The sequence below is a fragment of the Macaca nemestrina genome, chromosome 7, assembly GCF_043159975.1.
Source record: "Macaca nemestrina isolate mMacNem1 chromosome 7, mMacNem.hap1, whole genome shotgun sequence".
Classification (NCBI taxonomy): Eukaryota; Metazoa; Chordata; class Mammalia; order Primates; family Cercopithecidae; genus Macaca; species Macaca nemestrina.
Genome location: NC_092131.1, coordinates 172,992,886 through 173,015,209, shown reverse-complemented (window position 1 = coordinate 173,015,209; position 22,324 = coordinate 172,992,886). Strand labels below are relative to the sequence as shown.

The 22,324-nt window shown below is 42.0% G+C and overlaps 1 protein-coding gene across 2 annotated transcripts in view; it reads right to left on the bottom strand.

Moving 5' to 3' along the window:
- Positions 1 to 9,999: 9,999 nt before the first annotated feature.
- LOC139355505 (golgin subfamily A member 6-like protein 25) overlaps positions 10,000 to 22,324 on the bottom strand; it is a 30,686-nt gene continuing 18,361 nt past the window's right edge. Inside the window, exons 12-13 of one of the 2 annotated variants that reach the window (XM_071067285.1) lie at positions 17,703 to 17,785; positions 10,000 to 11,930 (exon numbers count right to left, since the gene is read on the bottom strand). In XM_071067285.1, coding sequence (XP_070923386.1) covers positions 11,901 to 11,930; positions 17,703 to 17,785 — 113 coding nt within the window. In that variant the 3' untranslated portion in view covers positions 10,000 to 11,900. The remainder of the gene's footprint in view (positions 11,931 to 17,702; positions 17,786 to 22,324) is intronic. The other variant, XM_071067284.1, reaches the window with a different exon arrangement.

The window sequence follows — 22,324 nt, the reverse complement described above, 5'->3', positions numbered from 1 at the left end:
GAAGACTTTCTCGGTAATGTCCTAGAATTAAGGTTACAGCCTGCATTTCATGTTAACTGAACAGAAAACCGGCCTGAACAACATCCTTCTGTCCCATGGCGTGCTCTCAGCTCCTCTCGGTCGGGCCTAGGGCAGCCAGACTGTCTGGTTTTAATCTTTGCTCTGCTGCCTGTGACCTTGAATAAGTTACCTACCTTCAGTTACCTCATCTACAAGATGCAGATATTAGTAATACCCTCTTTTTAAGTTATTAAGAGGATTGAAAGAATTAATAAAAAGTAAAAATTAAAAAGACTTGGTAAGCATAGGCACAGAGGGGAAAAAAAAGGAAAAATCAATCCATAAATAAAAAGACTAGTGCCTAGCACGTAAAAGTTCATCAGGAATTAATTCCATAATATGAACTCAATTTTGCAAAACTTCAAAGTACATATAACTTTTAACTTACTAGGTATACATACCAATAATAAATTTACAACTGTAGCCATGTTTGCCTACAGTAAATATAACAAAGACTAAACAAGCAGGTACTAAATCATTAAGTGATTATCAGTTAGTATCTTCAATTTTCCTATACTTCTGTATTTTCTATAGATCGTCTTTGCAACAAGAAGAAAACAAACCAAATGAATGAAATGAATTCTCTCAAAAAGAATTAAATCAAGACAGGAAGAAGGCTCACAAAGTAATACAAAATATATCTTATGGTTTATGTAAAATTCTTAAGAGAAGTACGTTCTTTGCTCCAAGCTGCACTCTGGCTTTGCCTTTGAGTCAGGAGGCATTTCTTTGAACAATGACCAATTATCGAGTAGGCACTGCTTCATCCCTACAGGAAGAACAAAACATCTCTAGAACACAGCAGCATTCCTGATTCCCACTTGAGAAGGCCTAACAAAATGGCCTATGCCTCAACAGCAGCAGATCGGTGTTTAAAGTCTGGAGTCAAGGGGGAAAAGTAAAATTGGAACATTTCTAGAATCTCACAAAAAGCAACAAACCAATTTTCGAAGTGCCCAACACGAGCAAATTAGAACCTTAAATAATGGTCACTCTTAATGCCTATCCTGGCATAGATTCAGCACCAAGTACAATCTCATTTTACTGGTTTACCTTTTTCATCCTTGAAAGTAGGAGTTATGAAAAAAAAACACTAAAATTTCTTTAAGAGAACCTTCTACTTACAATCTAACTTACATAATCAAAACACTCTATTGAGGGTGAAAATTGGGTATTATAAGAAAATAATCACCTGTTTTGTGAGAAGTTTCATGCATAATGCTCCTCCACCCAATACACACCTTAAAAAGAAAAAAGAAAACATACAAAATTATCTCGAGAATTATTCCTGCTTAAAAAATGTCTACACGTCATTACTAAGAAAGTATGCACACAGTAAAGATGAAAAGAGAACATGCAAGCATGAACATAATTGTTAGAGATACAGGACTATGGGTAACTTAAAAACTCTATTGGTATTACTCTCATGTAATTGCTCTGAAATTGTAGTCAATTGTTTGAAATGGCTCTTGGAACAAAATAGTTTGAAATTTTTGTGATGTCAAAAACTAAGAAATTAGCCCTAAATGTTCCAAAGAATAGGGGCAGAAGAACATGTTCCCTTAAATGGCATTGGAGTATTCTTTACAACTCAACTTTCTCTCCCATCCTGTGATGGCCAAAAGTTTTTCCTCTGACAATGGCATTGACCTTACCCTATCCAGAATATGAACATCTGCATGGTTTCATGGTTAAAATTGTTTTTGCTTATTCTGTTGTGAGAATTAAATGGTTCAAACCATGCAACTCCTCTCTGGGACTCCTCAAGTCCTTTCTAGGTCTGAAGACTGTTTTCTGAACCTAAGACAGCTTCTGGGGATGTACCAAATCTCCCCGTAGAAAATTATTTAGATCAAGATGTTTTAACCATAACTTTTTCTCAAACAAAATAATTTCATTTCTCCTTTACTGTTATTTTAAATTTCAAAATACACAGATAGCATGCCTAAAATAAAATCAAGGGGATGACAGTTTTAGAACACAAACTGTGGTAATTTTGAAAACACAAAAGCTAAGACCACTGATTAGGTCTATGTGGACACCAAGTCCACCACAACCTGTTCTGTCCACCGGGTCTCTGCCCACCTTTCCCTTGCCTGAGATTCCTTCTGCCTCCTACCCTTCCAAATGCTGCATTTCCCCCCGGAAGAGTTGCCAAGACCACTCCAGCCTGCACATCTTCCATTCCAGCTAAGCAAAGGCATCCTTGCACTGACTAAATCAAATTACTCTGTAGAGAAGGCATCTAAAAACTTCTACTGTAGACCATTCATTCACCTTAATAATTGTTATCGTGACATTATTCAACAATAAAATGAGGGAAAGAAGTCCTCCTCACTCCCTTATCCTGGAGAATCCAAGCCAGTGTCTTTCCCACTTGCTTTGCCCAAACCCTGATACCTTTCGAAGTAACAGTTTAATGGAAAGGAAAGAAAATCTAAAGAAAAACGCTCCAAAAAATTAAACTTGGGCAAAGAATCATGGGATTAAAAATTTTTACTCTTTGTGTGTTTGATTTCTGAAACACAGAAATCTATCTTCCACTCCTTAAATCTGCCACTGGGCTAAGAGAGTATTGTATAGAATGTGCACTTACTGATTTAACAGAATTAGGACCTCCAGGCACTCACTGAGATTTTGCTTCCACAACCACTCAAAGTCTAGTCATTAGTTAATGAGTTAACACCACACTTGGTCTTCACGTTTTGGAAATGCTGACAGTAGACAGGGACTTGTTTTGGGAAAGGAAGTATACACTAGACATTGCTACCCATTACCCAGACACCACCACCTTTCCTTTAAAGTATCCCACTCTTCCTTTAAGGTTGCAGAGTCTCAGAAAGTGGGAAGAAAGGAAGTTTTTGCATTTTCAGGTCAAAAGAAAGTACATTTGTACAACCACATAATACCTCTGCAAAGGTTTCTTGAAATATAACACAAGACAGAAGTACTTCTAGCACCTCCACAAAAAGTAGAATAAGTAAACTTTTCCTCAATATACACTTTCAGCAGCATCGACACCTAAAAGTGGTCGACTCTACTACTGTATTAAGTTACATTCATTTTGTCAATATGTGTTCCAAATTCCTACTGCTCTTTGTCTCTGAAGGGTTCCTGCTGAATATTGAAACAGTTCAATAATACTAGGGAAAAAATTCTTAAATAATCAAAGTAAGGTTCACCTAAGGATAATAAGCTACATATACAGACACAGTCAGATTTTCAACTTTAAAAAAAGTTGAGTTGTCAAAGTTGTACAACAAACACTATCCTAAGCTTAGGCTCTTCTGGCATTTGATTTATAATCTCTGTAAAGAAAAGCCAGTCAGAAAATGGCACATTTTGTATGATTCCATTTATATGAAATGTCCAGGATAGGCAAATCTACAGAGATAGAAATTAGATCAGAGGTTTCCGGGATCAACGGTGTGGGAGACGGGTATAGGGCGTGACTTCTAATGTGTATGGGGTTTCTTTCTAGGGAGATGAAAATGTTTGGAAATTGGGTAGTGGTAATGTTTGCATGACTCCAAATATACTAAAAACCACTGAACTGTACACCTGAAAGGGAGGCTTATCATATAAAAACCGTATGACAATAAAGCTGTTAGTTTAAAAAATGTTTGGCTATGTCAAGACATAAAGAAATAGCGTCATACCTAGAAGATACAGGATATAAAATACATGGAACAAAACTGCTCAATAATCTGTCTACAATCACACAATGCTTAATCTTTACCCTGACTAAAATTGCAAGCTTTGTATTTTATTGGTATTTCTCGCTTTTTACTTCTTCCTAAGTCAGTCAATAATTCCTCCTCCTCATTTAATTGTTGACTACAAGACCCAAGACATTTTTTTCTGCTGCCAATGAGGTTCACATTTCATTCCTCGTTCCATCCCCAGGACTACCAAACCAGTGTGTGTTCTCCTCACTTCACTATAAGACAACAGTGTGGCCCTCAACTACTGTCACACTCTTCAAGGCTCTGTGAGGACAATGTGTCTCATATTCTCTTCCGCTGTCACCAGATTATTCTCAGTCAGTTTCTTTACTGTTACTCCTCTGTTTCTCAACCAGTTACACAGAAAAATGAATATCCAGGGATGGTGTCATGTGCCTATAGTCCCAGCTACTCAGGAGACTGACGCAGCAGGATCGCTTGAGAATGGGAGGTTCAGACTGCGGTGAGCCATGATCATGCCACTGGACTCCAGCCTGGGCAACAGAGTGAGATTATCTAAATAAATAAATACATACATAAATAAATAAATGTGGTCTATCCATACCATGGAATATTATAATATTATCAGCCTAAAAAAGAAAGAAGTCCTATCACATGCTACAACATAGATGAACCTTGAAAACATTATACTAATTAAAATGAGCCAGTCACACAAAACCAAATAGTGTATGATTTCTCTTACATTAAGTTTGACATTAGTCAAACTCATAGAAACAGAAAATCGAATGCTTGTTTCCAGAAGCCAGGGGATAGAGAAATGGGGAGTTGTGTAGTGGGTATAGTTTCAGTTCTCCAAGAGCAGCAAGTTCTAGCAACTCGTTATTCAACAACATGTATATACTTAACACTACTGCAGTGTATACTTACAAATGGTTATAAGGCAAATTTTATGTTGTGCCTTATCAGCATTTCTTTTTTTGGGGGGGGCGGCGGAGTCTCGCTCTGTCGCCCAGGCTGGAGTGCAGTGGCATGATCTCCGCTCACAGCAAGCTCCGCCACCCAGGTTCATGCCATTCTCCTGCCTCAGCCTCCCGAGTAACTGGAACTACAGGCACCCGACGCCACGCCGTGCTAATTCTTTTGTATTTTTAGTAGAGACGGAGTTTCACCGTGTTCATCAGGATGGTCTTGATCTCCTGACCTCCGGATCCACCTGCCTTGGCCTCCCAAAGTGCTGGGATTACAGGACTGAGCCACCGCGCCCGGACTATCACCCTAACATTTTTAAAAGGGGCTTGTGATTCCCTTTGTTGTCATCACCCATTTTTTACTTCAGCATTTTGAACTTTAGGTTTTCTGTAGCTGTTTTCCTGAGCCCTGGATTTACTGGCTCAGAATGTCTCCACCACCTTGTAACAGCAGGTAGACACTTCTCAGCATCTTATTGGGCTCTGTGTGCTTGATGCTTAAAGTGACATGGAGACATGCCACTTGCTGAGAGGCAAAGCAAGGCAAAAGGTGACTGCCTTCCTGGCATTGATGAAGGCAGAGAGAAGGGATCTTGGAGGCACAGAGGTTAAGGCATAAGCAATAAACAAGGGTTACCAACGAAAGAACTAACCCCTCTCCTGGCAACATTTGCAGGTGTTTTCCACATGGCCAGTGCATTTCACAATGTGAGCGCTGTCCAGCACCAAAGGGAATGGCCAACGGGCATGGAGCAGCCTGCAGCGTCCAGCACCCAGGAGGATGGCCAGCAGGCATGGAGGAACCTGCAGGGTCCAGTTCCAAGGAGGGTGGCCAGCAGGCACGGAGCAGCCTGCAGCGTCCAGCACCCAGGAGGAAGGTCAGCAGGCATGGAGCAACCTGCCTGTCCCAGGAAAGCAGGAGTCACAGGACACAGCTGGACCCAGGTAGGCATGTATATTAGTTTCCTGTGGCTGTTACAGCAAATTACCAAAAATTTAGTGACTCAAAACAACAGAAATTTATTTACTCACAGTTTTGGGTAACGGAAGTCCAAAATCAGTATCACTGGGCTGAAATCTAGGTATCGGCAGAGCCAGTGCTCTCAGAGGCTTAGGGCAAAATCCATCCTTTGACTTTCCCAGCTTCTGGTGGCTGCTGGCATTCATTGTCTTGCAGCTCCAGCACTCCGGGCTCTGCCTCCATGGTCACAGGGCCTCCTTCTCTTCTGTCTGAGGTTAAATCTCCTTTATCTCCCTAAGGAAGCATGTGCCAGGATTTAATGCCCACTGAGACAAACCAGGATAATCTCTCCTCAAGATCCTTAACTTAATCATACCCGAAAAGATGCTTTTTCCAAATAAGGTAACATTTACCGGTTCTAAGAATTAGGACTTAATGATTAGCTCCCACTTATCAGTGAGAACACGCAGTATTTGGTTTTCTGTCTCTGTGTTAGTTTCCTTAGGATCATGGCCTCCGACTGCATCCATGTTGCTGAAAAGGACATGATTTTGTTCCTTTTTATACCTTCATAGTATTCCATGGTGTATATGGGCCACATTTTCTTAAAAAGAGATTTATGCGGCAATATTCACAATAGCAAAGACTTGGAACCAACCCAAATGTCTATCAATGATAGATTGGATTAAGAAAACGTGGCACACACAAACCATGGAATACTATGCAGCCATAAAAAAGGATGAGTTCATGTCCTTTGTAGGGACATGGATGAAGCTGGAAACCATCATTCTGAGCAAACTATTGCAAGGATAGAAAACCAAACACCTATCATGGTCTCACTCATAGGTGGGAACTGAAGAATGAGAACACCTGGACACACGATGGGGAACATCACACACTGGGGCCTGCTGTGGGGTGGGTGGAGTGGGGAGGGGTGGCATTAGGAAATATACCTAATGTAAATGACAAGTTAACGGGTGCATCACAGCAACATGGCACATGCATACATATGTAACAAACCTGCACGTTGTGCACATGTACCCTAGAACTTAAAGTATAATTTAAAAAATGGAGATTTATTATGGGGTCGTGGCTTACATGATTATGAAGGCAAGAAGCTGTCATCTGGAAACTGGAAGACTCAGGAAAACTGGTGATTTAATTCTGTCCAAGTCAGAAGGCCTGAGAACCAGGAGAGCTGATGGTGTCCATCCTAGTCCCAGGGGAGGAGAAGATGAGATGAGATGTCCCAGCACACGCACAGAGGCAGAAAGAAAGGGGCGAATTTCCCCTTCCTCCTTTTGTTCTACTCAAGCCCTGACCAGGTTGGATGATGCCCATCTCCATGGGGCCATCTACGTTACTGAATCCACTGACTCAAAGGCTAATGTCATCTGGAAACACTCACAAACACACCTAGAAACAATGTTTAATCTGAGCACCTGTGGCCCAGACAAGTTGGCACACAAAATTAACCTTCACACTGTAATCCCAGGACTTTAGACTGCCAAGTGTGGCAGATCACTTGAGACTGGGAGTTCCAGGCTAGCCTGGGCAGCATGGCGAAACCTGTTTTTTTTGTTTTTGTTTTTTTTTTTTGAGACATAGTTTCAGTCTTGTTGCCCAGGCTGGAGTGCAGTGGGATGATCTTGGCTCACTGCAACCTCCACCTCCCGTGTTTAAGTGATCCTCCTGCCTCAGTCTCCCAAGTGGCTGGGATTGCAGGTGTGAGCCACCATGCTTGGTGGCAAATTTTTTATTTTTTTATTTTTTGGAGGAGATGGGGTTTCGCCATGTTGGTCAGGTTGATCTCAAACTCCTGACCTCGGGTGATCCGCCCGCCTCGGCCTCCCGGGGTGCTGGGATTGCAGGCATGAGCCACCGCACCAGGTGAAACCCAGAATGGAAAAACCAAACAAAAACCACAAAGATTAGCTGGCCCGGTGGGCTGCGCAGGTAGTCTCAGCTACTCTGAAAGCTGATGTAGGAGGATTGCTTGAGCCTGGGCATCCAGGTAGCAGTGAGCTATGATGGTGCTGCTGCACTCCAGACTGGGTGACAGAGAGGGACTCTCTCTCGAAAACGGAAAGGGGAAAAGAAAAAGAAAGTAAATAAAACTGCTAAATCAAGGAACAGCTTGACAGTATATTATTGAGAGAAATAGAGGCAAAGGTTAGCAGACACCCATGTTCACTCAGTGGGAACTGCAGGTGTTCCCTGGACAGGAGGCTGCTACTTTTCCAAAAGAAATCTGTTATTGACTACCGATTAAAAAATACACTGTACGTTTGTTACAATATACAAATGGCGAAACTTTATATAGCCAAGATCATATTCCAGCACTGCTCTAAGACTTTTCCTGCTCTGAAATAGCTACTGTTGTTACCTCCATTGTAGAGAAAACAGATGCCAAAGCTTGTTGTGGAAGAACCAAGGAAACTCATTACGAAATTGACTTGTTGTAAGTTTTGGACTTAAAAGTTCTTCCTGCTCTGCTCCTACATTGCCACATTTTAGTTAACATCTCTCTTAAAATACTGGTCCTTTCTGTATTTGGAGGGACTCCTCTTGCAATTTGAAGTTTTTTCTTCCGGCTAAGCAGTTGTTCATAAGATCATCTGTGTTTTATGTCAGTTTAAGTACCTCTTTAGACATTGTTCAGTTAGAAATCTAAATAGGAGCTAACATTGTATGTAACAGTTGCTTACAACCCTTTTTGTCTGCTAATACAAATATAAATCAGTGTTATTACAAATGCAGGCTGGGAAGGGAGGGAATATATGCAGAGAGAAAAGCCCCATCTCTGCTTGGAGTTCAGCACTGGGTCTCCTCCCTTCCTTGTCAAGGCTGCCACAGTGACAGAAGCACACAGGGCTGCCTTTTAGTGACACTTGCTGGGACAGACCTGGCAGAAGGGATTGCAGATTTGCATGGTTCCTGGCTGCCTCTGCTAGCCTGACTCAGCAGCCCACTCCACTCCATGCTGAGCTTGGACAGCTCAGGTTTGAAAAATTCCCCCTTCCCTTGGACCAACCACCATGTTTCAGCAAGTTGCCCAGGCTGCTCTTAAACGCCTGAACTCAAGGGACCCCCCACCCTGGCCTCCCAAAACTGCTAGGACTACAGGTATGAGCCACTGTGCCTGGCCTACAGCAAAATGTGTCTGGAACTTGTGGGTTCTTGGTCTCACTTACTTCAAGAATGAAGCCACAGACCCTCGTGGTGAGTGTTACAGTTCTGAAAAATGGGGTGTCCGGAGCTTGTTTCTTCAGACTTTCAGATGTTTTTGGAGCTTCTTCCTTCTGGTGGGTTGGTGGTCTACCTGTCAGGAGCTAAGCTGTAGATCTGCCTAGTGAGTGTTACAGCTCTTAAAGCTGGCGTGCACCCACAGAGTCAGCAGCAGCAAAACGTATTATTGCAAAGAGTGAAATAACAAGGATTCCACATTGCAGAAAGAGACCCAAGAGAATTTCCTGGGATTGCCTCGGGCAGCCTGCTTTTATTCCCTTATCTGGCCCCACCCACATCCTCCTGACGCGTCCATTTTACAGAGAGCTGATGGGTCCATTTTAAAGAGAGCTGATTGGTCCATTTTGACAGAGTGCTGATTGGTAGGCTTACAATCCTTGAGCCGGACACAGAGTCACAGAGTGCTAGTCAGCTAGATACAGAGTTAGCTAGATACAGAGTACCAATTCGTGCCTTTACAAACCTTGAGCTAGCCACAGAGTCACAGAGTGCTAGTCCTCCGAGTCTCCACTAGGTTAGCTAGATACAGAGTACCCATTGGTGTATTCACAAGCCCTGAGCTAGACACGGAGTGCTGATTGGGGCACATAGGACCCTCTGGCTAGGTATAAAAGTTCTCCAAGTCCCCACCCAGTTCAGGAAGCCAGCTGGCTTCACCCAATGGATCCTGCAACGGGGCTGCAGGCGGAGCTGCCCGCCAGTCCCCAGCGGCAGCCTGCACTCTTCAGCCCTTGGGCTGTCGATGGGACCGGGTGCCACCGAGCAGGGGGCGGCACCCCTTGCAGAGGCTCGGGCCCACGCGGGAGCCCACCTCAGGCGGAGGAGCTCAGACACTGCAGGCTGCAGGTCCCGAGCCCTGCCCCGCCAGGAGGCAGCCAAACCCCGCGAGAATTTGAGTGCAGTCCCAGCAGGCCAGCACTGCAGGGGGACCCGGCAGCTCCGTGTGCGGGTCCCACGGAGCCCGCGCCAGCACCTGCGAGAACTCACACTGGCCCGTGACCACAGCCCGCAGCCCCGGTTCCCGCCCACCCTCTCCCTCCACACCTCCGGGCAAGCAGAGGGAGGGGTCTCCGGCCTCAGCCAGCCCAGAGAGGGCCTCCTGTGGCGGGTTGAAGGGCTCCTCAAGAGCCTCCAGAGTGGATGCTGAGGCCGAGGAAGCACAGAGAGTGAGGGCCGCTAGCACTTTGTCAGCTAGCACTGGGACTACAGGTATGAGCCACTGTGCTGGGCCTACGGCAAACTTTTTAAGGAATGTGTGTAAGCTAGACTCACAAGGTTGCCAGTTCAAACCTCACATGGAGCAGATAAGCAATTAAGAGTTTTGGCTTAAAACTTTTCTCCTGCTCCCAGAAAACGAAAGGTGGTGTTGTCATTGTTCTTGGTCAATAAAGCACTTATTACACAAAGAAGGTAATAGGACATATCTGAGAACAATCTGTTGAAATGTAGCTGAGATTACAATCTGAAAAACTGAACAGAATTCCAAAAGAAAGCCGTGTTATTACAGCATAGTAAAATGTAATATAAAGTGTCCCATGTGTCTGAAATGTGATGTCTCTGAAGTAGCTAGGAATTTTTGTAGCTCCAACAACCCATTCTACGACATAATCATTGAGATTGCAATTAGAATAGTTACTAAAAATTTAACAAACAAGGAAAATGGAACCAACAGAAAACTATACTAGGTTAATTTGTAGAGAAATGTTAACTGCATAGTTTCTTTTAAAGAGACAGACATTATTTTAAGGATTTTTACATTGAAGAATTCAAAAAGCAGTAATTTTTGGGAATTTGTTGATTTGCATTTCAAAGGAACTGCTGACAAAGATTCACCAGTAACAATATGAACAACTTGAAAACTACAGATGACACCACTGAAACACTACTAAAATATTTTGGGGACATAGGCTTATAAGACAGAACAAAACTTCTCAGATGCTGTCTTTGATGTGAAAATTGTCTGCTTCTTACTTTTCTAAACACACAGTGGTAAGATTAACAATATTCAATCACCTATGTTCTTTCCTGCATATATAATAATTAAAATACCAATTATAAAACTAATATATCTTCTCCTTATTTCTTATGGATATGATTTCAGTGTTTCACTCAACAGTGGTGTGGTTTAAGTGATTTATTTCATTTACAAGTTGAACCACAATCCACCCAAAGGGAACTGACAGTCTATAGGCTCATAGTGCAAATAAACACTTTAGGAATGCAGCAACTGACATTTTTTAAAGTACAAAACGTACAATTCTTAGAAGATACATGCAAAAAGCTCTACTAAGCAGATGGCCACAGAACTAGAACATTGATAATTGTACTGGCGATGTCCATAGGACTCCAGATGTTTCCAGACTCAACTTGAACTCTCAACTGAGGCTTGTTTTGTATTTTGCTTTTCCAGTTTCACTAATGACACAAACATGCTATAAAATGAAAAGCCAGACATTCACATTTAAAAAGTATATTCTGAAATGAAAGGCAAGAACAGCATTTTACATATAAGAACACTGTTATGTTGCCAGGGTCCTAAACAGAGATAGTACTACTGTATTTTAGACCAGTAACTTTTGGGGAGGGTATCTTCTGAAAACAAAGCAGTAGTCTGTACCATTAGTTTAATTTGTTTCTTGTCTTAATATGTAGATTTTTGGGTTTTGTTTTGTTTTGTTTCTTTGTGTTTTTGAGACACAGTCTTGCTCTGTCACCCAGGCTGGAGTGCAGTGGCGCAATCTTGGCTCACTGCAGCCTCTGCGTCCCGGGATCACATCATTCTCCTGCTTCAGTCTCCAAAGTAGCTGGGACTACAGGCACCCGCCAACACTCCCGGCTAAATTTTTGTCTTTTTCAGTAGAGACGGGGTTTCACTGTGTTAGCCAGAATGGTCTCGATCTCCTCACCTCGTGATTCGCCCCCCTCAGCCTCCCAAAGTGCTGGGATTACAGGTGTAAATCAGCATGCCCAGTTCATTTATTTCTTTCTTATGACCAGATTTATCATCTGAAATAATAATGCAGAAGTTATTATATGTTAAAGCTGTTCAACTATTTCAGCCAACAAGAAGTGTCACCCTGGCCTGGCCAGGTTCCAGTTCTAAGGACGTCAGTACTAGACTACAGCTTTACGTGACTAATGGAAACCATCAGTCTGTTCAAACTATGAATTGCTGGAAGGAGAAAACAATTCTCCTTCCTAAATTTTTAAGCGGGTTTTGAAAAATGAGTGAGAAAAAGAAGCAATTACATTCAAATCCCTAGAGTCAAGGGCATATCCTACAACAAAATCATCTGAATTTCAAATCCAACAACTGAAAAGAATCATAAGTCATCATTTATATACAGAACACATCACTTTTCAATCTAATACTGGCAAATGCGCCTCTCTACAAATACTCTTTTTTTTTTTTTTTTTTTTTTTTTGAGACGGAGTCTCATGCTGTTGCCCAGGCTGGAGTGCAGTGGCGCGATCTCGGCTCACTGCAAGCTCCGCCTCCTGGGTTCCCGCCATTCTCCTGCCTCAGCCTCCTGAGTAGCTGGGACTACAGGCGCCCGCCACCGCGCCCGGCTAATTTTTTTGTATTTTTAGTAGAGACGGGGTTTCACTGTGGTCTCGATCTCCTGACCTTGTGATCCGCCCGCCTCAGCCTCCAAAAGTGCTGGGATTACAGGCTTGAGCCACCGCGCCCGGTCTACAAATACTCTCTAAGCAATTATAAGCCATTTCACATAAAACTCTTTTAAGTTAAAGATGGTTAAATGAGTGACAAAAAATGTAATTCCCTTACTGTCTGGCCTATAACCAAGACTTGGTGGGGTCCTTTTCACCAGCAAGCTGTTAGTTAAAAAATGTGACATATACAGAGAGACTACAGGGCATTACAAAGAGAAGATTAATGTTTCTAAACACTGTTGCATTTCATCCATGCTGAGTGTGCCATGGTCACTGTTAACACAACCAAGGAAAATCTATGAGATGGAGAGCTTAATTGTGGGGATTACTAGGAAGGGGCAGCAATGAGTTGACACTGAAGACAAGGGCGTTGGTTGATCACTTGGAGCCTGAAGGACAGTTCTGAGACGGGCGCCCTGACTACCTGTGTGTCCATCGCAGGGGAGATAATCAGGAGGACGAATGGGGAATAGAGTGTCAATGAGCAAAGATGAAAAGATAAGGTTTCTCAGTCCAGAAGCCTTGGAAATACAATCCCTAAACTGTAAAAGGGTGTGGGAGAGGCGAGCATCACCTTTCATCACAGCATTCTCTGTTTTTAAAGAGTCGAGTCTCGCTCTGTGACCCAGGCTGCCGTGCGGTGCTGTAATCACAGCTCACTGCAGCCTTGACTTCTTGGGCTCTAGCGATCCCCCCACCTCAGGCTTCCGAGTAGCTGGGACTACAGGTGTGTGCCACTTCGCCCTGGCTGCATCACAACTTTTAATAACTGGCTTACAAAGAGAAACTTTAGGCTAAAACAACTAGTGTGCCTAAAGAACCAGTATTTATTTTTGAGAGCAAAAGCTGCAGGAGGTATAAGTCTACTCTACCAAAAGCTAATTTTATAACCCAAATGGTGCCTGTTGAATAATATTCAGCCATTTAAAAAAGTTTTGGAAGCGGCCTTGAAAGTCTTTATAGACGTTAAAGGCAGTCTCAAGAAAACTTACGCTTTCATACCTTCCTAGATAAATACATGTGTTTAAAGAGCTGGAAAGGGCCTAAAATGATTTTCAACCTGGACGGCACATCAGAATCACCTGGTACCATTAAAAAAACACAACCGGCCTGGCGCGGTGGCTCAAGCCTGTAATCCCAGCACTTTGGGAGGCCGAGACAGGCGGATCATGAGGTCAGGAGATCGAGACCATCCTGGCTGACACGGTGAAACCCCGTCTCTACTAAAAAATACAAAAAACTAGCCGGGCGAGGTGGCGGGCGCCTGTAGTCCCAGATACTCGGGAGGCTGAGGCAGGAGAATGGCATGAACCCGGGATGTGGAGCTTGCAGTGAGCCAAGATCTGGCCACTGCACTCCAGCCTGGGCGGCAGAGCGAGACTCCGTCTCAAAAAAAAAAAAAAAAAAAAACACAACCCAGGCTACCCAGGCCACAGCCCTGACCAATCACCTCAGAATTGCTGGAGATGAGATGCAGGCTACCCAGGACACAGGCCCGACCAATCACATCAGAATTGCTGGAGATGAGGCGCAGGCTACCCAGGCCACAGCCCCGACCAATCACCAAAGAATTGCTGGAGATGAGACGCAGGCATAGGTTGTCCTGGTTTTTGTGTTTTTTTTTTACCTCTCAGGTGATTCCAATGTGCAGCCTAAGTAGCGAACCACTGACCTAAGCAGTAGGCTCCCAGGGATCATCTAATCATGTCTCATGACTCTTCCAGTAAATGGATAGAGCAGACACTTCAATTCCTTTTCCATTTAGAAAGAACATAACGAGCCAATCACAGCCAAAACCCTTTCCTCTACCTGAACTCAGGAATGCTCCAGAAAAGGTTCACTAAACTCAGTGCAATCTGTATGAGGAGTTCAGGAGAACTCAGCACCTTGTAGGCCTACAGATCTGAATGTTTAATAATGCTCCATCTCTAAGGCATCACTAGAGTTGCATCTGAAGCATTTTCCATACTATAAATGAGTAACCACTCCTAAGAAGATATATGCAAATGGCCAATAAGCAGACAAAAACATGTTCACCATCATTAGTCATCAGAGAAACACAAATCAAAACCACAACGAGATACCACATCACAGCCACTAGGATGGCTATAATAAAAAAGACAGTAACAAGTGTTGTCAAGGATGTGGAGATATGAGAACCCTCATATTTTACTGGTGTAAAATAGTACATATACCTTGTTAAACAGTCTGGCAATTCCTCAAAATGTTAAACATAGAGTTACCATATGACCTAGCAATTATATACTCCTGAAAACAGGTATTCAAACTTGTACACAGACATTCAAATCAATGTTGTTTATAAGAGCCAACAGGTAGACACCCAAATGTTCACCAACAGATGGATAAACAAAATGGGATATTGTCATAAAATGAAATATTATTCAGTCAAAACAAGGGATGAAGTACTGATACACGCTCCAACCTGGATGAACCTTGAAAACACTATGCTGAGTGAAAGAAGGCAGGATATTGCATGAGTCCATTTATACGGAATGCCCACAATACACAAATCTGTATGGACTTTCTGTAAAAGTAGATTAGTAGTTGCCAGGGGCTGGGAGAAGGGAGACTGACTGCTAATGGGTACAGGGTTTCTTTTGGGTTTGATGAAAAGTTCTAAAATGAAATGGTGGTAGTAGATGCACAACTCTGAATATACCAAAAGCCACTGGATTGTACAATTTCAAAACAGTGAATTTTATGTGACTCATAATTCCGTTAAAAAAGAGTATGTTTATAGTTCCAGAACCAACTGCGTATATAATATGCTAAAAATCTTGCTGTCTTCCCTACATTCTAAAGGCACAATTAAGCAGTTAGCCAGCTGCTCACTACAATGGGATCACATTGTAGCCAACAGTGAATCAGTGTTTGCAGTTAAAAAGATTTTCAAATATATTATCTCCTTGACTCACATAGTTCCCCTGAGAAAAAGATGTTAACAATCATTCCCCTTTAAAGATGAGTAAGTACGTTCAGAGAGATTAAATATGGAAGAGTTTCTCAGGTTAAGTTGCAGCGAAATGCCAGACTAAACTCCCACCTCCATGTCTTTCTCACTTTACTGCTCTGCCTAGAACAAGAAAACAGGAACTGGGTGGGAAGAAGCTTACACATCATCTAGGCCATGCACTGTCTCTTTTCTCTTTTTGAGACAGGGTCTTGTTCTGTCGCCCAGCCTGGAGTGCAGCAGTGGTGCAGTGGTGTGATCACAGTAGGCCATTTATTCTCAACAGAGGCGATATCACCTCCAAGGAAGCCACAACTAATTCTCAGCAGGGAGACATTACAAATCTTAAGACATTACAAGATTTGTGACTCTCCAAAACTCAACTCTCCCTGACAATCTTATTCCTTAGTGTTGAATTTCTCTCTGAGTATCCTATAAGTAGCACTGATGTGGAGTTCATGGAAGATACATGAAATGTATGCAAGATCAGTGCTACAAAACTATGGCAAATAGTTGGCTTGCGTCAACAAATGACCCAAGGATTTTTTGAGCATGTCCTACCTGCAGCAACACAAAATCTCTCTGTCACGTTCCAGTGTATCTCAATTCCACAGCATATACCAGGAAAGAACAACAAAAGAGTACCCAGAGGATTAAAGTCTATGCCACGGTAGGTTGACATTGAAAACCCTAAAGAACAGGTAGAAAAATAAGCAAGTGCACTGGTAAGTTTCCATTAGGTTGGTGCAAAAGTGATTTCGGTTTTTGCCATTTCTTAGGATACTACTTAGTGTCCTATAACACATCACTCAGACTCTCATAGTGCCTCTCCCAAATCTATTTATGAGAAACTCACTGAGAAACACTTGAACTGGATATTAGAAAAGCCCATACGGTCAAATTACGGACGCATCGCTCACTAAAGGCTTACTCTGATTCAAAGATGCTCGACACATACTGTGATTAAAGGGGTTTATAAAAACCTCTCAATCACTTAGGAAAAAAAGTTAGATCACTACCTGACCCCCACACAAAAACTGAAGATTGATCAGAGACTTAAATTTTTTAATGACACTGTAAAAAAAAAAAAAAAACATATTCTTAAATGTCAGTTTGATGTCATTCTATTAAAACTTAAAGTACTAAAAGCATAAACTCTGAGTCAGGTTCCCTGGATTCAAATCTCATCTCTATAGCTGACTAGCTCTGTGCCTTTGGGCAATTCCCTATGCCTCAGTATCCTTGTGTGTAAAGTGGGAATAACAGTGCCACTCCAGAGTTGTGGAGAGGTGGAACTAAAATGAGAAACAAACCCAGGTAGAACTATAAAAGCAAAAGTCAAACAGCACAGGTAAGGTGAGGAGTGGAGGCTGACTTAGTAAAAAAGGGAAGCAGGCATTATAAAATTTCACCATAGACAGGAAGAAGATGCAGCATCCACCACTCAATTCTAGGAGGTCCAGATCTTCAGGGCCCACCCCTTCCTATCACTTCCTCACCCCCTTTGGAATCCTGATTCTTAATTTTGTAAGGGGGGCCCAAAATTCTCTGTCATCCTGCTCAGGACAAACTGAGTTTTTTTTTTTTTTTTTCCAGCATGCTGAATAAAACAAATGTTAATATTAGGCAAGGAAGTGACCATAATTATAAGTTTTATTAACACATGACAAAATTATTTAAAAGGATTATATCTTAAGTCTTATATAATTTTAAAGTACTTTTTAAAGATAAAATGACAGTTGAAAACATTTATCCTGGCCGGGCGCGGTGGCTCACGCCTGTAATCCCAGCACTTTGGGAGGCCAAGGCGGGCGGATCACAAGGTCAGGAGATCGAGACCACGGTGAAACCCCGTTTCTACTAAAAATACAAAAAATTAGCCGGGCGCGGTGGCGGGCGCCTGTAGTCCCAGCTACTCAGGAGGCTGAGGCAGGAGAATGGCGTGAACCCGGGAGGCGGAGCTTGCAGTGAGCCGAGATTGCGCCACTGCACTCCAGCCTGGGCGACAGAGCGAGACTCTGTCTCAAAAAAAAAAAAAAAAAAAAAAAGAAAACATTTATCCTTACAAAGAAGCAATCACTTAATCCTCCTTCAAATGAGAAAAATATTATATGTCAAAATGTCATACATACCTGGTGACCTTGACCATCTTTGGGTTGTACTGCCTGACCAAGGAAAGCAAAGTTTGCATTATTTTGCCAGTGTCCATAATACCCTTTCAAAAAAGAAGACATTGCATACCTTTAAATTCAGAGTCACTTTATATAGATAGTACCAAAACCCCCATGTATAACTGCAATACTGCCATTCTTTTCAGTGCAGTGATTCTCACCAAAATTCACACTGAGATATTCTGGAATCTACAAATCATCATCCCTCAGCAAACAGTAAGAATGCCTGTCCCCAGGACTGGATTTTGTAGGCACAGAGGTCAATGACAGCAAATTTCTATATATACAGGCACATTTTATTAGGTCCTTCGTCATAAAAAGTATTTTAGATTTTTGTCCCGTAAATTCAAAATAGAGACTCTTTCCTTCCAACTCTCCAATACAGGTGGCTAACAGAATACACTTTGAGAAACACTGCTTGATACCATTTTTAAAGGCACCCAAATTAATAAGGCTATAAAATGACTTTACGTAACAGTGAATCTCAGCTTTTCAGTCAAAAGTAGGACATTACTCTAAACAAACCCATCTCTATTAGGGAAAAGATTTTTTAAACCATAACCCTAATGCTTTTCAATAAAAATACTCTTTAAAAATGGAATAAAGCAGTGTGAGCCATCAGAAACACCATGGCTGCAGACTTGGGAAAAATGCAGATTTCTGGGCTGTGGCAGGTGGAATTCTGATGGCTCTCAAAATTCCTGCCTTTTTTAGGGAAAAAAGACTTTATGGGAGTGTTGTTTGTTTGTTTTTAAGTAGGACATTACTCTAAACAAACCTATCTCTGTTAGGGAAAATATTCCTGCCTCTCAAAATTTCTGCCTCTTTTAGGGATGAAAGACAAAAGAAAGAAAAGGAAGGAAGGAGGGAAGGAAGGAAGGAACGAAGGAAGGAAGGAAGAAGGAAGGAAGGGAAAAATTCCTGCCTCCTGGTGTACACAGCCAGAGGAGTTCCCTCCCCTAGAATGTGATCAAGATCTGTGAAAATAATGGGATAGCCGCTCCTGTGACTAGGTTATGTGGCAGACTAGAGCAGGATTCTCCCGATGCTTTTGAAGAAGTCAGCTACCATGTTGTGAGAGTGTCATGGGCTGGGACATGAGCCTTTAAGTAGCTGAGAGCAACCCCTGGCCAGCAGTCGTTGAAAAATGGGCCCTCAGTCCTACAATCACAAGGAACTAAATCTGCCAACAACCTGAATGAACATGGACGAGGATCGTGAGTCCCTTGATTCAACTTGATGAGCCCCTGAGCAGAGGACACAGCTAACCTGTACTAGGAAAGTATAAAACACATGCATGGGAATGATATATTTCAGCTTTAAGGATAATTGTCACACTTCTGGGAACGAAGGGAAAGAAATGTATTAAGACCTTCAGTTTCTATAAAAAGTAAGATCAGAAGCAAATACGACAAAATGTTAATACTTTGTGGTGGGTGCTTATGTATTGAGCATTCCCTTTGTTCTGAGTTCAAAATACTTCATAATTAAAAGTAAATGCAGGCCAGGCACAGTGGCTCATGCCTATAATCCCAGCACTTAGGGAGGCTGAGATGTGAGGATGGCTTGAGGCCAGCAGTTCGAGACCAGCCTGGTCAACATGGCGAAAGTCTCTACTAAAAAAAAAAAAAAAAAAAAAAGAAAAAGTCAGGCATGGTGTCTCACACCTGTAATCCCAGCACTTTGGGAGGTCAAGGCGAGTGGATCACGAGGTCAGGAGTTCGAGACCAGCCTGACCAATGTGGTGAAACCCCATCTCTACTAAAAATACAAAAATTAGCTGGGCGTGGTGGCGCACACTTATAATCCCAGCTACTCAGGAGGCTGAGGCAGGGGAATTACTTGCACCTGGGAGGCAGAGGTTGCAGTGAGCCGTGATTGTGCCACTGCACTCCAGCCTGGGAGACAGAGGAAGACTGTGTCTCAAAACAAAAACAAACAGCAACAAAAAACATATATATACACCAAAGAAATTAGCCAGGCATGGTGGCACACACCTGTAGTCCCAGCTACTTGGAAGGCTGAGGCATGAGATTTGCTTTAACCTGGGAGGCAGAGGTTGCAGTCAGCTGAGATCAAACCACTGCACTCCAGCCTGGGCGACAGAGTGAGACTCTGTCTAAAAAAAAAAAAAAAAAAAAGAAAAATTAAATGCATAATGTTCAAGTGAGTTGAAGAGGAAAGAGGTATCAAGGAAGGTTTTGTGGAGGTGACTTTTGAGCTGGGTCTTCAATGAGTTGAACATGGGATAAGAAGGGAGGGAATAAGGACATTTCAGGTATGAGAAATAAGGAGCAAACAGTGGAAACAACCTAATGTCTGTCTGTCAGCCAATGAATGGATAACAAAAATGTAATTCAGATGGTCTCCAGCTTACGATGGTTCACCATGAGATTCTTTGACTTTAGAATAGATTTACCAAGGTAGTAAATCCATTTTCAACTTATGATATTTTCACTTAAGATGGGTTTATCAGGACACAGTTAAGTTGAGGAACACCTGTGAATCATACAATTTGGCAATAAAAAGGAATGAGTGCAGATCCGCTCCACAACATGAATGCACCTTGAAAACATGAAGCGAAGTGAGAGGAACCAGATACAAAAGGCCACATATTGCGTGTTTCTATTTATACAAAATGTCCAGAATAGGCAAATCTTACAGAGAGCAAATAGGTAGATGATCACTTTGCTATGTGCTGGGGGAAGGGGAAATGGGGAGTGATGGCTAAGGGGATTGGGTTTCTTTGTGGGGCAAAGAAAATGTTTTAAAATTGAATGTGATAATGATTGCACAATGCTGCAAATATAATAAAAAATCATTGAACTGTACACTTTAAATGGGTGAATGGTATGATATGTGAGTTATATTTCAATAAAGCTATTATTTTTAAGAGAGAAATAAGGAGCAAACAACAGGGGCAGAAAAATAAAGGTATGAGCTCTGGGAATCAGTGAGAAGTACAGAGAAAATTAAAGGAAGATGCTGGAAAATGAGGTTGGTAATGTATATTGGGGTCACACTGAAAAACTCTAAAGAATGTAGCCTAAACACTAAAGAATGGGAGAATGAGGTCAGAGGAGGAGACAGGATCACAAGCTGTGCTTTACATGTTTTTAGAATTCAGTAAGACAGAAAGATTTCAATAGATGACCACAGACCAAAAATAAAGATACATATATATATATATATGCATGTGTATATACACATATATATCTAATATATATACATTACATATATGTGTGTGTGTGTGTGTGTGTATATATATATATAGAGAGAGAGAGGCTGTTAGACTGTGATAGTAAATGCATAATAAGTGGGCTGGAAAAGAACTGATTGGAACAAACAGGTTGAACTATAAGGAGAGAAAGCAGAGAGGCTACTCAACAAGGCTGGGTTTCCAAGAGGGCATGATGAGAATATGACCAAGGTAGCAAGTCCTGGCTCCATGTCTCCTTAATGGCTTAGTACTATGTAGCTTGCTTTCTCCACATCAGACCTTCCTTTTAGGATCCTAGAATGGAATTTTCTTACTGGAAAACACTCATTCTCTTGACATTCAGGTAGGCCCAAGTCTACCACACTCAATCACATTTTCTCTTCATATAATCTCTCAATCATCCTCTGTCCTTTAACTGTTTTTCTATAACCTGATCAAATGGCAACAAAAGTGAGAATGTTATAATCATATCTTTTTAGAGGTAGACTGTATCTCAGATAAAAAAAATGGCAGATATTCAATTTCCCAAAATATATATGCAGAAAAAAATAAGTCTGGAAGGATATATGCTCAGATAATCAGTTAATTTATTTACTTGTATTTTATGAATTCTTTTAAATAAACACATTGCTTTTTAAAAAAAGACTAAAGGTTTCTGTCAGTTAAAAAATGACACTGATGAAGCAGAGTCCTTACAGATCATCCAGTCCGACCCTGGCCCATACGGTAGCCACGTGTGGCGTATCAGTTCCTTAAAAATGCAGTTCCTGTGCTGCACAAGATGTGTCAAGTGCTCAAAAGCCACATGTCACTAGTGGCTCTGTGCCACACAGCAGGGACATAAAAGATTTCCATCCTCAAAGAAAGTTCTATTGAACAGCACTGCTCTAATTAAATAAAAAATACCATTGAGGACAACATAGTAATAGAAAAGATTGAAGAGGTAGTGCTGATACTTAAAAACCTGGTATTTTCAGCCAGGCATGGTGACTCATGCCTGTAATCCTAGCACTTTGGGAGACTGAGGTGGGGAGGATGGCTTAAGGTCAGGAGTTCTAGACCAGCCTGGGCAACATGGTGAAACCGTGTCTCTACAAAAAATACAAAACATTAGCTGGTCATGGTGACATGCGCCTGTAGTCCCAGCTACTTGGGAGGCTGAGGTGGGAGATCACCTGAGCTGGGGAGGTCAAGTTTGCAATGAGGTGAGATTGCACCACCACACTCCAGCCTGGGTGACAGAGTGAGACCCTGTCTCAAAAAAAAAAAAAAAAAAAAAAAAAAAAAAGCAAACAACAACAACAACAAAAAACCCTGGTATTTATTTTTAAGTACACTTTTTCAAACATTCAGAAGTTATTTC